Below are 16,906 nucleotides of genomic sequence, written 5' to 3' on the forward strand. Positions count from 1 at the left end.
TATGCTGCAGCATCCCTTTTCAAGTGCTTCAGCGTATGGTCTACATGTCTCTTTAAGCTCCTTTGGTTATATAAAATTTAGGCAAAATTCACCTTCTGATTCATCCTGAGCATCAGTTTTGGATTACAAATTACAAATATGATAGTTTGAGTGCCAATTCATTTTTATTCCAAAGTAAAATACCTTATTTATTTTGCCTGCTTTAGTTGTAAAATGCCTCTGAAAAGTGTGCTTGTTCTAAAGAGGCTGAAGTACCTTCATCTTACTTAAAGGCACATGAAAGTCAAAATTAAACTTTAATCATGATTGAGATAGAGCGTTTAGTTTTAAGAGACTTTTCAATTTACTTCAGTTACCAAATGTACTTTGTTATTTTGCCAACCTTTGTTGAAAAGCATACCTTGGTAGACTCAGGAGCAGCAATGGTTTTCAGATGTGATTGATAGCTACACATACGCCTTTTGTCATTGGCACCCCAGATATGTTCAGCTAGCTCCCAGTAGTGCATTGCTGCTATCTAGCTGACTTTGGGGTATATTTATTATAGTGCGAATGGACATGAAACGATTTAACGTATCATGTCCGCTGTACATCAATAAACATAGCATACGCTGTCGGCAATTTCCAATCAATGTTCCAATCAGCCAATAGAATGCCAGCTCAATCCTATTGGCTGATTGCATCAGCCAATAGGATTTTTTTCTACCTTAATTCCGATTGGCTGATAGAATTCTATCAGCCAATCGGAATTGCAGGGACGCCATCTTGGATGACGTCACTTAAAGGTACCTTCATTCTTCAGTCACTGTGGAAAGAGGAGGATACTCCGCGTCAGTTGTCTTGAAGATGGACCCGCTCCGCGCCGGATGGATGAAGATAGAAGATGCCGGCTGGATGAAGACTTCTGCTTGTCTGGAGGACCACTTCTGTCGGATTCATTGAGGACTTCGGCCCGGTTGGATGAAGACTTCCCGGTAAGGTGATCTTCAAGGGGTTAGTGCTAGGTTTTTTTAAGGGGGTATTGGGTGGGTTTTAGAGTAGGGTTGATTGTGTGGGTGGTGGGTTTTAATGTTGGGGGGGGGGATTTGTAATTTTTTTTTTACAGGTAAAAGAGCTGATTACTTTGGGGCAATGCCCCGCATAAGGCCCTTTTAAGGGCTATTTGTAATGTAGTGTAGGGTAGGGCTTTTTTTATTTTGGGGGGCTTTTTTATTTTGTTAGGGGGATTAGATTAGGTGTAATTAGTTTAAAAATCTTGTAATTTGTTTATTATTTTCTGTAATTTAGTGTTTGTTTTTTTGTACTTTAGCTAATTTTATTTAATTGTATTTAATGTAGGGAATTAATTTAATTATAGTGTAGTGTTAGGTGTAATTGTAACTTAGGTTAGGTTTTATTTTACAGGTACTTTTGTATTTATTTTAGCTAGGTAGTTTATTAAATAGTTTATAACTATTTAGTAACTATTCTACCTAGTTAAACTAAATACAAACTTGCCTGTAAAATAAAAATAAACCCTAAACTAGATACAATGTGACTATTAGTTATATTGTAGCTAGCTTAGGGTTTATTTTATAGGTAAGTATTTAGTTTTACATAGGAATAATTTAGTTAATTATAGTAATTTTATTTAAATTATATTTAAATTAGGGGGTGTTAGGGTTAGACTTAAATTTAGGGGTTAATAACTTTAGTATAGTGGCGGCGACGTTCGGGGCGGCAGATTAGGGGTTAATAAATGTAGGTAGGTGTCAGCGATGTTAGGGACTGCAGATTAGGGGTCAATAATATTTAACTAATGTTTGTAAGGCGGGAGTGCAGCGGTTTAGTGGCGGCGATGTCCGGTTCAGCATATTAGGGGTTAAAAATGTTATTTTATTGTTTGCGATGTGGGAGGGCCTCGGTTTAGGGGTTAATAGGTAGTTTATGGGTGTTAGTGTACTTTTTAGCACTTTAGCACTACGGCGTTGTACCATAAAACTCTTAACTACTGACTTTAAAATGCGGTACCAGTCTTGACTGGAGAGGGTGTACTGCTCACTTTTTGGCAGACTTGTAATACCGGCACTATGCAAGTCTCATTGAAAAAAGAGGATAACAATTTACATAAGTGGATACACCTGTACCTTCAAGACTCGTAATACCAGCAAGCGTTAAAAAGCAGCGTTGGGACCGGCCAACGCTGCTTTTTAAGCCTAACGCACAACTCATAATCTAGCCGTGTGTGTTTAACCCCTCTATGCAATGCTCTGCTGATGAGCCAATGACAAGAGGCATATGTGTTTAGTCGCCAATCAGCAGCTAGGTTCCAGTAGTCCCTTGCTAATCCTAAACCTACCTAGGTATGCTTTTTCAATAAAGGATACAAAGAGAATAACTAAAACTTAAAAGTAAACTGAAAGTTTAAAATTTTTAAATTACATGAACTATATAAATAATGAATTTCAGTTTCACTTTCAATTCTCTTTAAAGGGACCGTCTACTCCAGTATTTTTATTGTTTAAAAATATAGATAATCCCTTTATAACCCATTCCCCAGTTTTGCAAAACCAACAAGGTTATATTAATCTTGTCTCTGCAGACTGCCCCTTATTTTAGTTCTTTTGATAGACTTGCATTTTAGCCAATCAGTGCTGACTCCTAGGTAACTCCACGTGCATGAGTACAATGTTATTAATCTTGTCTCTGCAGACTGCCCCTTATTTTAGTTCTTTTGACAGACTTGCATTTTAGCCAATCAGTGCTGACTCCTAGGTAACTCCACGTGCGTGAGCACAATGTTATCTATATAACACACATGATCTAGCGCCCTCTAGCTGTGAAAAACTGTAAAAATGCCCTGAGATAAGAAGTGGCCTTTAAGGGCTTAGAAATTAACACATGAGCCTACCTAGGTTTAGCTTTCAAGAAAGAATATCAAGGGAACAAAGCAAATTTGATGATAAAAGTAAATTGGAAACTTGTTTAAAATTACATGCCCTATCTGAATCATGAAAGTTTAATTTTGACTAGACTTTCCCTTTAATTGGTCACAGTAAATTTGAACATAAAAATTGATTCCACCAGGCAGGCTTCCTAGGGGGTGTATCCCTAAACTGCTGTTGACTTGCATAACATTTTAAATTGTGCAAACAAAATGAAAGAGTTAAATTGTTTTAAAGGTGTTTTTTATTCCTTTTCTGTAATGCAGTGCTTAAAGTAACAGTAAAAAGATTTTACAATACACTGTCCCTTTAATTGCTTAAATACAAGTTTGATATCCCTTCAATTTAAAGAGTTTAAAAACATAAGGTCTGTATTTCTAGTTTATATTTTATAATGTTTTTGTCACTAGCTGCCACAAGTGAGTGTTAGCAGGTATATGCAAAGTATCTGTGTCGTATCAAGAAACGATTAACTAGATATTTAACATTCATTGCTTTAGATTATGGCCCAGACTTTTTTATTATTTCACTGCACGCCTTGCATGGACAAGTATATTTTAGATAGAAAATTCTGTTTTGGAGTGAGTAACTTTTAATGTATTTCTGAAATAGGAAATATTACAGTGGGAGTAACATATGAAAATGTATAGGCAGTCATTCAACATCCTTTATGCAGTTTATTAATTATATGGTTTGAAAAGAAAATGTTTACAAAAATCATGTAAACTAGACAAGCAGCTGTGGGATCCCATTTCAAATGGGCTAGTCTCTCTCTCCCACCCCCTACTTGTTGGTATTTCTGCTGCTGCCAATTGTTTTCATAGCTTTTCTATAGTTAATACTGCAGTATTTACATTTTTAAGTATAGGTGGCAGGTTTAACTGGTAAACGCAACTACAGGTGGCCCTCGGTTTAGAATGGTTCAATTTGCGCCGTTTCAGAATAACAACCTTTTTTTTCAGTCATGTGACTGCTATTGAAAAGCAGTGCATTGATTAAAATAGTCAGTAGGTGGAACTGTCCCCTTGTGTTGCAGCAAAGATATGCAAGCCAAGCACACAAGCAGGCTTAAATGAATCAGTGTAGCTAGCTAGACCTGAGCTATGGAGCAGCTTTCAAAGGAACAAGATCTTCCTGTCTATAAATCAGTCCAGATTAGAATGCATAGAAAGAACTGTTTGCAAAAAAAAGCAAGTCTATTGTGTGATTATTTTATTAGGTTTATAATGCTGTTTAGCAAATGTTTTTGTTCATTTAACTTAGTTTAATTATATTCTGTGTTGTGTGATTAATTAATTAGGTTTATAATGCTGTTTAGCATTTAAAGTCTTCATTTCAAAGCTTTAAATAAGGTATAGGTGTTACTTATGACAATTTTAAGAGGGGGCCTGGAACCTAACTTCCTCACTTCCCATTGACTTACATTATAAACTGGGTTTCAATTTACATCGGTTTCGATTTACAACCATTCCTTCTGGAACCTAACCCCGGTGTAAACTGAGGGCTACCTGTATTTCAAATGACAAAATAAAGATAAATGAGCTATTTATAAACACTTTAATACACTCCATCAGGTAAAACAGGTCAGTGGAAATAGGGATTCAATTTTAGTGCAATGAATGATTCTTTAACCCTTTATGAGTTATTTAGTTTTCCTTAAAAAAACGCATCACACCTGTACTGCAGAACATAAGAAAAATGTAAGGGATTGTCAATTAGTAGCAGTGGTAAATACATATGTAAAGCTGTGATCCCTCTTACTGCTTCATGTGATCCCACATAGCAGGAGCTCTAGTGTTTATGGGTTGTTACCCTTTGGCTTTTCCCTACTTTCTGTGTTGATTATGCTATGAACTACTCTTGCTAACTCCTCTGATCAGTTATGTAGTGCTTGGCACAAAATACTGGGTGCAGATAGTGCAGTCTGGCATGTGTTGCGTGTAGCTATCAATCTGTTGCCTGCTTAAATCCATCGCCGAGCCAGTGACCTTAAATGAATTTATTAGTGCAGTAATAAAATGCTGTAACTTATTAGACCAGTTGTTTATTGTTCCAACAATATTCTTTGATCACATTTATGTGTTTTACAATGACATCTCCTATTCAGTCACAAAACAATGCTAAGCCTATGTAAAATACATTGTAAAGTAATACAAAGATACATGGCAGAAGAAATCACTTATTTTGTCAGCTTAAAGCCCTAAATATCATGTATGAGATTTATAGGTGCCTGTAAACTGCATGCTGTGCACAATCTCCAATAATTTGTGTATGTATTTTAAATTGCATAAATACATTTTGTAATATTGTTTCCATTTTATTTGTATAAACATCATTGTGTATCATAAAATAGCGGATTTAGCATTTGCTGGTCTCTGTTTCCAGCTCTTTGTAAGCATTATTCTTTGTAATTATATTCTTTCTTCCATTTGAAAGAATGCAGTATTAAACTATGTGCACATTACCTTGAAATGCCTTTATAAGGATGGAGTCAGCACTTCTGTTAGTTCTCTAAAAGATTTTTTCTTTTTCAAGATACGATGAGTCCACGGATTTCATCCTTACTTGTGGGATTACGCCTCCTGGTCAGCAGGAGGAGGCAAAGAGCACCACAGCAGAGCTGTATAAATAGCTCCTCCCTTCCCTCCCAACCCAGTCATTCTCTTTGCCTGTGTTAATTAGATAGAGTCGTCTCTTCACGTCTTTGATACTTTTGCCTCCACTGAGGCTGTTTTTGGGAAGCTTGTTTTTCAAGCTGCGGTGCCTTCGTTTAGGTTCCCTGTCTTGTCCCTCCCATTTCATCCGTGTACTATAGCTTTGGTATTGTATCCCACAAGTAAGGATGAAATCTGTGGACTCATCGTATCTTGAATAAGAAAAGGAAATTTATGCTTACCTGATAATTTGTTTCTTTTTTGATACGATGAGTCCACGGCCCACCCTGTTTTATAAGACAGGTTGTTATTTTTTTTTATTAAACTTCAGACACCTCTGCACCTTGGTTTTTCCTTTCTCTTCCTAACTTCGGTTGAATGACTGGGTTGGGAGGGAAGGGAGGAACTATTTATACAGCTCTGCTGTGGTGCTCTTTGCCTCCTCCTGCTGACCAGGAGGCGTAATCCCACAAGTAAGGATGAAATCCGTGGACTCATCGTATCGAAAAAGAAACAAATTTATCAGGTAAGCATAAATTTCCTTTTTTACTACTTATTTTTAAATAGAATGGTTCATCACTGCTAAAATGTTTCCCTTTTTAACTCTGCTTTCTGACAACTTTCTATGGTGCTTTGCTTGATGTTTTTAAAGAAGTCTGAAAAACCAGTCTTGTATCTAATAATTTCTCAGTTGGTCTCTCTCTGAGCATGGATTTACTGTGCTAGAAGGGTATCAACTTATTTTATAAAAACTTTCCAAATTACTTCCATTATCAAATTGTGCACATTCTGTTTTATATTCACACTTTCCAAGGCACTAGCAACTACTGAGTATGTGCAAGAGCTCACAGTGTATACATATATTCATCTGTAATTGGTGCATGGCTGTCACATGATACAGGGGGCGGCAAACTGAAGGCAGTTTTAAAATTTGTCAGAAAAAATGTACTGCTTATTTACAATTCAGTAAGTGCTACTGCATTGTATCTTTATTATGCACTTGTTTAAAGAGACAGTCTAGTCCAAAATAAACTTTCATGATTCAGATAGAGAATGTAATTTTAAATAATTTTCCCGTTTACTTTTATCACCAATTTTGCTTTGTTCTCTTGGTATTCTTAGTTGAAAGCTAAACCTAAGAGGTTCATATGCTAATTTCTAAGCCCTTGAAGGCCACCTCTTCTCTCCAGGCATATTGACAGTTTTTCACCACTAGAGGGTGTTAGTTCATGTGTTTCATATAGATAACACTGTGCTCACGCATGTGGCGTTCCAGTGAGCCAGCTCTGATTGGCTAAAATGGATGTCTGTCAAAAGAACTGAAATAAGGGGGCAGTTTGCAGAGGCTTAGATACAGGTAATCACAGAGGTAAAAAAGTGTATTTATATAACTGTGTTGGTTGTGCAAAACTAGGGAAGGGGTAATAAAGGGATTATCTATCTTTTTAAACAATACAAATTCTCATGTAGACTGTCCCTTTAAGTAATTCTACTTTGTTTAATAGCCCTTTAAACTTTAAACTACAGGCTGTGGAACTCACTTATAGCTGTCTGATTCATATGCCTTGTGGCCCTTAGCATGGCTCATACAAATGAGTGAGAACAGACCCTCCAAAAGAAAAATAGCACAAATATAAATGTATTTTACCCAATAGCATTTATGTTATGCAAAAGCTTAACTGCTTTTTTGCTAATTAAAGTAAGAATAAAAAAATATATAAGTATCATAGGAGTCTCACTAAATACTGATATTTCTCTTACTATAGAAACCATCCAGGTTGTCAAAACATATCCTTTGTAATAACCGACAAAGGGCTTAGTAAGGTTTGTTTCTCTTGCAAGGTGTATCCAGTCCACGGATTCATCCTTACTTGTGGGATATTCTCATTCCCTACAGGAAGTGGCAAAGAGAACACACAGCAGAGCTGTCCATATAGCTCCCCCTCTGGCTCCGCCCGCCAGTCATTCTCTTTGCCGCTCTAACAAGTAGCATCTCCACGGGAGGGTAAAGTGAATGTAGTGTTAGATTTCTAGTTTTTATATCTTCAATCAAAAGTTTGTTATTTTTAAATAGTGCCGGTTTTTACTATTTACTCTCTAGCAGAAAGTGATGAAGAATTCTGCTGAGAGGAAAATTATTTTAGCATGTTGTAACTAAAATCCACTGCTGTTCCCACATAGGACTGAGGAGTACCAGAAAACTTCAGTTGGGGGGGAACAGTTTGCAGGCTTAACTGCTATAAGGTATATTCAGTCATCTTTTTCTAGTCAAGACTTAGTAATGCTAGAAGACTGACAAGAATCCCCATGTGGGGAAGGTAAGTCATATTCTGAGACTCAGTATAGAAGGAAGGCTTAATTAACAGGGCTCAATGACTGGTGGACACTGTTAAAGGGCAATCGATTATTTATAGTGAAAAGATAATCATTATACAAGTTTTTATCACTTTTGGAGTGTTATTTGGGGTTTTATTCCACATGGCAGAATTTTAGACACCTATTTAGGGTTTTGAAGGCCCCACAACTCTGGAGTGGAGAGGGAGGGGGCCTAAATTTCACGCCTCAGTTGCGCAGTTCATATTGCAGACAGCTTCATGCAGCTTCATGTGGAGGGTCCTAAGACTACTTGAGGACTTCATAGAGGCTTATTTCTCATCAAACTAATCCCCAGGGGCAAGGTAGGGCCACAGCAGATTGCTGTGGCATGGTGCTGTAGTTTGCTAACCGGTTGTCAGCTTTAGGTTGCTCCGGTTCGGGCATTAAGGGGTTAATTGACTTGATATTTGCTGTGCAATCATTCCAAAGCATTAAGATCGTGTGGTAAAAATTTCAGAAAGATTGGGTCATTTTTGAAGATTTAGTAAAAAAAAGTGCGCGCTTTTATTATTAAAATTCACAGTACCGTTTTTTCTCAATTTGTATTTTTCAGTCTTTGAGTGTTGTCTAAGTCTGTTTAACATGTCTGAGCCTACAAATAGACGTTGCTCTATGTGTTTAGTAGCCATGGTGGAACCCCCTTTACATTTGTGTTTTAAGTGTGCTAATGTATCTATGCATTTTAAAGATAATGTTGTTTCACTTAAAAATGTAGCCCAAGATGATTCTTTAACAGAAGGTAACAAGGATAGCCCACCTTCCTCTCCCCATGTGTCGACACCAGTTACGCCCGCGCAAGCGATGCCTAGTACTTCTAGCGCATTGGTCCCTATTACATTACAACAATTAGCAGCAGTCATGGATAATTCCCTTGCGGCATTTTTATCCAAACTGCCAGTTTTTCCTAAAAAGCGTGATAGCTCAGTTTTAAGAACAGAGTATGAGCAATCAGAAGCTTTGGAAGGTTTATCTGTGGTACCCTCACAACACTCTGAAGTGACGGTGAGGGACGTGCTGTCCGAGGGAGAAATTTCTGATACAGGAAAGGTTTCTCAGTGGGCAGAATCAGATTCCTTAGCGTTTAAATTTAAGCTGGAACACCTCCGCGTACTGCTTAAGGAGGTATTAGCTACGCTGGATGATTGCGACCCCATGGTGGTCCCAGAGAAATTGTGTAAAATGGACAAATTCCTAGAAGTCCCTGTATACACTGATGCGTTTCCGATCCCGAAGAGGGTGGCGGATATTGTGGATAGGGAGTGGGAGAGGCCAAGTGTACCCTTTGTTCCCCCCCTATCTTTAAGAAAATGTTCCCTAAAACTGATCCCAGGCAGGACGCATGGCAGACGATCCCTAAGGTAGAGGGGGCAATTTCAACACTTGCCAAGCGCACAACCATACCAATTGAAGACAGTTGTGCTTTCAAAGATCCTATGGATAAAAAATTAGAAGGTTTACTAAAGAAAATATTTGTTCAACAAGGTTTCCTTCTCCAACCTATTGCCTGCATTATTCCTGTGACTACTGCAGCGGCTTTCTGGTTTGAGGTGCTGGAGGAGTCGCTCCAGACGTAGACCGCATATGACGAAATTATGGATAGAATTAAGGCTCTAAAGCTGGCTAATTATTTTATAACAGATGCCGCTTTGCAATTAGCTATGTTAGCGGCGAAAAATTCTGGTTTTGCCATCATGGCTCGCAGAGCGCTCTGGCTTAAATCATGGTTGGCCGATGTGTCGTCTAAAACTAAGTTACTGAATATCCCTTTCAAGGGAAAGACCCTTTTCGGGCCCGAGTTGAAAGAGATTATTTCGGATATCACTGGGGGAAAGGGCCATGCCCTCCCGCAAGATAGGCCTTTTAAGGCTAAAAACAAGGCTAATTTTCGTTCCTTTCGCAACTTCAGGAGCGGTTCTGCTTCATCCTCTGCGACCACAAAGCAAGAGGGTAACTCTCCACAGCCCAAGGCAACCTGGAAGCCTTTGCAGGGCTGGAACAAGGGTAAACAGGCCAAGAAGCCTGCAGCTGCTACTAAGACAGCATGAAGGGGTAGCCCCCGATCCGGGACCGGATCTGGTAGGGGGCAGACTCTCTCTCTTTGCTCAGGCTTGGGCAAGAGATGTTCCCGATCCCTGGGCATTAGAGATAGTTGCTCAGGGATATCTTCTAGAATTCAAGGACTTTCCTCCAAGGGGAAGGTTCCACTTTTCTCGTCTGTCTACAGACCAGACAAAGAAAGAGGCGTTCTTACGCTGTGTAGAAGATCTAATCAAGATGGGAGTGATATGTCCAGTTCCAATTACAGAACAAGGACTGGGTTTTTACTCAAACCTGTTTGTGGTTCCCAAAAAGCAAGCATTACCGTGGCCACAAAGGTGCTAGGGTCCCTTCTAGCGGTACTAAGACCGCGGGGCATTGCTGTAGCACCCTATCTGGATGACATCTTAATACAGGCGTAGTCTTTTCCCAGAGCCAAGGCTCATACAGATATTGTTCTGGCCTTCCTAAGGTCTCACGGGTGGCAGGTGAACACCGAAAAAAGTTCTCTGTCCCAGCTCACAAGGGTTCCCTTCCTGGGAACATTAATAGACTCGGTAGAAATGAAAATATTTCTGATGGAGGTCAGAAGGTTAAAGCTTCTAAGCACTTGCCGAGCTCTTCATTCCATTCCTCGGCCATCTGTAGCTCAGTGCATGGAGGTAATCGGATTAATGGTTGCAGCAATGGACGTAGTTCCTTTTGCTCTAATTCATCTCAGGCCACTGCAATTATGCATGCTCAAACAGTGGAATGGGGATTATGCAGATTTGTCTCCTCAAATCCAACTGGACCAGAAAACCAGAGATTCTCTTCTCTGGTGGTTGTCTCAGGATCACCTGTCTCAGGGAATGTGCTTCCGCAGACTGGAGGGATCATCGTAACGACCAACGCCAGTCTGTTAGGCTGGGGCGCGGTCTGGGGCTCCCTGAAAGCTCAGGGCCTATGGTCTCGGGAAGAGTCTCTTCTCCCGATAAACATTTTGGAGCTGAGAGCGATATTCAATACGCTCCAGGCTTGGCCTCAGCTAGCGGCGGCCAAGTTCATCAGATTTCAGTCGGGACAACATCACGACTGTAGCATACATCAATCATCAGGGAGGAACAAAGAGTTCCTTAGCGATGAAGGAAGTAACCAAAATAATCAGGTGGGCGGAGGATCACTCTTGCCACCTATCTGCAATTCACATCCCAGGAGTAGACAACTGGGAAGCGGATTTCCTAAGTCGTCAGCTGACTCAGCTTTGGGGCATTCCAGAGTTGGATCTGATGGCGTCCCGTCAGAACACCAAACTTCCTCTTTACGGATCCAGGTCCAGGGACCCCAAGGCGGCGTTGATAGATGCTCTAGTAGCGCCTTGGTCCTTCAATCTGGCCTATGTCTTTCCACCGTTTCCCCTTCTCCCTCGGCTGATAGCCAAAATCAAGCAGGAGAAGGCCTCGGTAATTCTGATAGCGCCTGCGTGGCCACGCAGGACTTGGTATGCAGACCTAGTGGACATGTCATCTGTTCCACCATGGACACTGCCAATGAGGCAGGATCTTCTAATAGAGGGTCCATTCAAGCATCCAAATCTAGTTTCTCTGCAGCTGACTGCTTGGAGATTGAACGCTTAATTCTATCCAAGCGTGGGTTCTCTGAATCAGTCATAGATACTCTGATTCAGGCTAGAAAACACCAGGAAAATTTACCATAAGATATGGCGGAAATATCTTTGCTGGTGTGAATCCAAGGGTTACTCGTGGAGTAAAATTAGGATTCCAAGGATATTGTCTTTTCTCCAAGAAGGATTGGAGAAAGGTTTATCAGCTAGTTCCTTAAAGGGGCAGATATCCGCTCTGTCTATCCTTTTACACAAGCGTCTGGCAGAAGTACCAGATGTTCAGGCGTTTGCACAGGCGTTAGTTAGAATCAAGCCTGTCTATAAACCTGTGGCTCCTCCATGGAGTCTAAATTTAGTTCTTTCAGTTCTTCAAGGGGTTCCGTTTGAACCTTTACATTCCATAGATATTAAGTTATTATCTTGGAAAGTTTTGTTTTTGGTAGCTATATCTTCTGCTCGAAGAGTTTCTGAATTGTCTGCTCTGCAGTGTAATTCACCCTATCTGGTGTTCCATGCAGATAAGGTAGTTTTACGTACCAAACCTAGTTTTCTTCCTAAAGTTGTTTCTAATAAGAACATTAACCAGGAAATTATTGTTCCTTCCCTGTGTCTTAATCCAGCTTCTAAGAAGGAACGGCTTTTACACAATCTTGATGTGGTTCGTGCTTTGAAATTCTATTTACAAGCAACTAAGGATTTCAGACAAACATCATCTTTGTTTGTTGTTTATTCTGGTAAGAGGAGAGGTCAGAAAGCGACTGCTACCTCTTTCCTTCTGGTTGAAAAGCATCATCCGATTGGCTTATGAGACTGCTGGGCAGCAGCCTCCTGAACAAATTACAGCTCATTCCACCAGAGCTATGGCTTCCACTTGGGCCTTCAAGAATGAGGCTTCTGTTGAACTGATTTGTAAGGCAGCGACTTGGTCTTCACTGCATACTTTTGCCAAATTTTACAAATTCGATACTTTTGCTTCTTCGGAGGCTATTTTTGGGAGAAAGGTTTTGCAAGCAGTGGTGCCTTCCGTTTAGGTTACCTGTCTTGTTCCCTCCCTTCATCCGTGTCCTAAAGCTTTGGTATTGGTATCCCACAAGTAAGGATGAATCCGTGGACTGGATACACCTTGCAAGAGAAAACAGAATTTATGCTTACCTGATAAATTACTTTCTCTTGCGGTGTATCCAGTCCACGGCCCGCCCTGGCAATTAAGTCAGGTTAAAAAATTATTGTTTAAACTACAGTCACCACTGCACCCTAATGGTTTCTCCTTTTTCTCCTAACCGTCAGTCGAATGACTGGGGGGCGGAGCCAGAGGGGGAGCTATATGGACAGCTCTGCTGTGTGTTCTCTTTGCCACTTCCTGTAGGGAATGAGAATATCCCACAAGTAATGATGAATCCATGGACTGGATACACTGCAAGAGCAAGTAATTTATCAGGTAAGCATAAATTCTGTTTTGTCTGTGAAAGGAAATAAACTCAATACGAATACAAAAACTGTTTAAACTGTTCAGTACAAGCACTATTTGACTGTTGTTTGTTTGCTTCAGTGTTTTCATGTTTGTTGTTAATATTACCCTGCATATTTAACAAAAACAGCGCTACCAAAGAAATTGTTATATCTACTTTGTTTAAACAGTTGTATTTATGTTGAGGCAATTGCCCTCCACCAAAGTTTACGTCTTAACGTTTTCATCTGTTTGCTTTCTACAGTCCATCATATTTGAGGAAGTGGATATAACGGACGCTAGTGTCGCAGAATCTAGTACCAAGAACCTCAATAATAGCTTTACTGTAAGTTGAGAAAACTGTGTGAGAGAAAAAAGGTGTCTTCTGTATCATGGGTCTGCAGCACAAGTTGGGATACAAAATTAATGTCAGGAATATTTGAAATAAAGTGTGATTGTGGCCCCTTGGCTGCTTAGGAGCACCAATATCTACTGCTTGATATGCTTGTCTACTAGTAGTATAAGCTGGTAGAGTATGCTCGTATAATGCGTTCATTATTGTTCTTGCTGGTATGTCAGGCTAAATTCTCATGGATATTTGATTGTAGAACTCGTGGAAGCCTTTAATATCCTGCTTCATGGTACCATATAAGTCTGGCTTGGACTTAAAGGGATACTGAACGCAATTTTATTGTTTCATGATTCAGCTAGAGCATTCAATTTTAAGCGACTTTCTAATTTACTCCTATTATCAATTTTTCTTCGTTCTTTTGGTATCTTTATTTGAATGTAAGCTTACGAGTCAGTCCATCTTTGGTTCAGCACCTGGGTAGCACTTGCTCATTGGTGGCTACATTTAGGGTTCTGAACCAAAAATGGGCCGGCTGCTTAGCTTAGATTTCTGCTTTTTCAAAGAAAGATAGCATGAGAACAAAGAAAAATTGATAATAGGACTAAATTAGAAAGTTGATTAAAATTGCATGCTCTATCTGAATCATGAGAGAGAAAAACATTGGGTTTAGTATCCCTTTTAAGCCTCTGTGCGCCTTTTAGTCATGTCCGGTCTTCAATCACATTTTATTTAAAAGCAGTTTTTTTAAAAACTTTCAAGGTTTATAGTAACACGAAAAACAGAAAAAAAGAACATTCGGAAGCATGTTTCTTTATATCAACTATAACATTATGAATGTAGATCTAGGATCACAAATTGGTATACAATTAATCAGATTAATTAAGCTCAACTGGAGCTTTTTTGTAAGTTTTTTAAGATTTGTATAGGTTGAACTCGAACTTCTTCTCAACCTCATTTACTATGTTACTATGTAAAACTATGTTTTATTAATTTGCAAGATGATTTAAAATGTGTTAAACAATGTAGCATTGCAGGGAATAAGGCCAGTGTAACGCTTAGTTGTATAGGAAGAGGTATTTGCTGCAGAAACACTAAGGTTCTTTTGCCACTTTACCGATTAATAGTTAGGCCTCATCTATTGTGTGTAGTTCAATTCTAGCCACATATTCAGAAGGATATAAATAAATTGGAACATGTTCAGAGGAGGGTTACTAAATGTTACATGGTTTAAAAGAAGGAAAATGGGTTTATTAAAACTGTGGCTGTGAGTAATATTGACATAAAAAGAGTAATTCCAGAACAAAGGGCCATGATCTCAAGTTGAAGGTTCAGGTGTAACTTGTGGAAGCATTTCTTCACAGATAGAATGGTTGATTCATGGAATGAACTTCCATTAAAGGTTGTAAGGACAAACACTGTGGATGATAAGAATGCCTGGACTAAGCATAAGGCTATCGTACAAACTACAAAACCTTACACTTTTAGGAAGTTTTGGGCTGACTATGGTTATTATCTGCTGTCAAGTCTGTGTTTTCTATATGCACTCTGGCATCAGCAGTGGAGAGGGGGTCTCTTTTCTATGGGAGTAGAAAACCAAAAACGCTTTTCCCTTGAAACTAAGCAGCTCATTCCGCCATAAAAAATATTTTGCAAGTATGAAGCAGCTGTTTAGTATTGGTAGCTCCTTTGATTTAATATTAAGTTGTCATCCTTTGGCTTATCTATTTTGTTTCAATGAAAAACCTAACCCATGGTTATGATAGTTGAATTTGGCAAGTATCTTGATGTCTGGAAATACATGATATTGGTTAAGGTTGGACTTTTACCTTATTTAATCTTTATCTACAAAATAATTAGTATATAGATGTAGAGAATTTATCTTATTTAACCTCTACTATATTGTGATTACAGCAGATAAACACTTTTTATAGCACACACATTCTTGTATAGTCTGAAGTTTTGTTTTTTTTTCCCGATTGTTCGATTGCCTTCTTGTCACTTTACAAGGAAGTGGTTTTAAAGCTTGCTGTAAAACTCCTTCAGGATTAATTTTAGACTTGCAGAATATTATACTGTAAAGCACATGATTAACAGAGCAATATTCCTCGGGTCTTTAGCAAGATTTAGGTTAATAGTCTGTAGGACAAAGGTGTAGTAACAGCTGAAGGGGTTCTGGGTAGTGATAGCAATGATATATTACATTGTCTTAAGTTTTATTTTCTGTATGATTTCTGGATTCTATGTTAAATCCTTTTTGTGTTTTATAAGCCCTTGGTGCTATATTCCTCATGGTTCAGGACTATCTGTCTTTGTAACATATTTTAAGGGGCATTAAAGTTTGTTTTCTTTTATTGTAGTTAAGGGAAATTGTTTTAGAAGAGTTTTTTTTAAATTTATTTATCTTATCTCCTTTACTTTGCTCAGTTAGGGACACATATAAATTAGCTTTTGCACTGATCAATCAACATTTGTAGATAGAGCACACAGTTTTAAACAACTTAATAATTTACTTCTGTTATCAAATGTGCTTTGTTCTTTTGGTATCCTTAGTTGAAGTACCTGCAGTGCATCATTGAGAGCAAGCTGAACACATCAGGTGAGCCAATTAATAGAGGTATATATGTGCAGCCACCAATCAGCAGCTAGCTCTCAGTAGTATATTGCTACTCATGAGAATACCTAGGTATCCTTTTCAACAAATTATACCAAATTAGATACTAGAAGTACGTTTTAAAAGTTGTATAAAATGATGTGCTCTGATCTCTGCAGAATGTGCACTACTAGCCTGTTTGGTGGCAGTGGGGAAAAACAAAGTTTCTGTATGCAAATTACAGAAGTAGGCAAAAAAAGGATGGCTACATGTATTTTTTATTTTTTTTATTTTCTCTTCTTTCTTTTCTTTTTTTTCTTCTATGATGAAACCAAAATGTAATTTCCTACCCTTTCCTACCAGAGCTCCCAGGACATCACATATACATTTCCTCTGGCTACCTGTTCTATCAGCCTTTTTGTGTCACCTTTCTCTGATCAGCATAGTTTACGGACAAGCCCTTGTTTGTGTTTCCAATGCCACCATGCACACTAGGGTCCTGCCCTAAGCAAACAACACCTGCCAATCAGATTGTACTACACACACCTCCACCCTCCCCTCTTTCACACATCTGATTTTCCTTTTCTGCTCTTCACCTTTTTCCCCCTTCTCTGACACCTGTTTGACCACCTCCCTCTCATGCCTGTAGGTATTCACCCCCTTCCGCAAACTGATCCTCAGCGCTGACAACAGAAAGGATATGGAGGAATGGATGGCAGCACTTAAATCTGTACAGAACCAAGAGCTCTTTGAGGTAATCACATTTTGCTGCCCAATGAGTGACAGGCAGCAAGTCCAGCCCAAATAGACCTGTAGCAATAGAAGAATGTTGGAATTTGCTCCCAGGATACAATTATATAAGTGGATTAAGTTGCTTAGGTTATTCACCCGAGAGACTTCTAGTAGGCTGTAACTTGTAATTC

The 16,906-nt window shown here is 39.0% G+C and overlaps 1 protein-coding gene across 4 annotated transcripts in view; it reads left to right on the plus strand.

Moving 5' to 3' along the window:
- Window positions 1-16,906, plus strand: part of DGKD (diacylglycerol kinase delta) — a 202,331-nt gene that overhangs the window by 55,484 nt on the left and 129,941 nt on the right. For all 4 annotated transcript variants that reach the window (XM_053709934.1, XM_053709937.1, XM_053709936.1 and 1 more), the window contains exons 3-4: window positions 13,307-13,387; window positions 16,633-16,737. In XM_053709934.1, the coding sequence (XP_053565909.1) occupies window positions 13,307-13,387; window positions 16,633-16,737 (186 nt within the window). The remainder of the gene's footprint in view (window positions 1-13,306; window positions 13,388-16,632; window positions 16,738-16,906) is intronic.

Source organism: Bombina bombina, chromosome 4 (assembly GCF_027579735.1).
Source record: "Bombina bombina isolate aBomBom1 chromosome 4, aBomBom1.pri, whole genome shotgun sequence".
In the NCBI taxonomy this organism is placed as follows: Eukaryota; Metazoa; Chordata; class Amphibia; order Anura; family Bombinatoridae; genus Bombina; species Bombina bombina.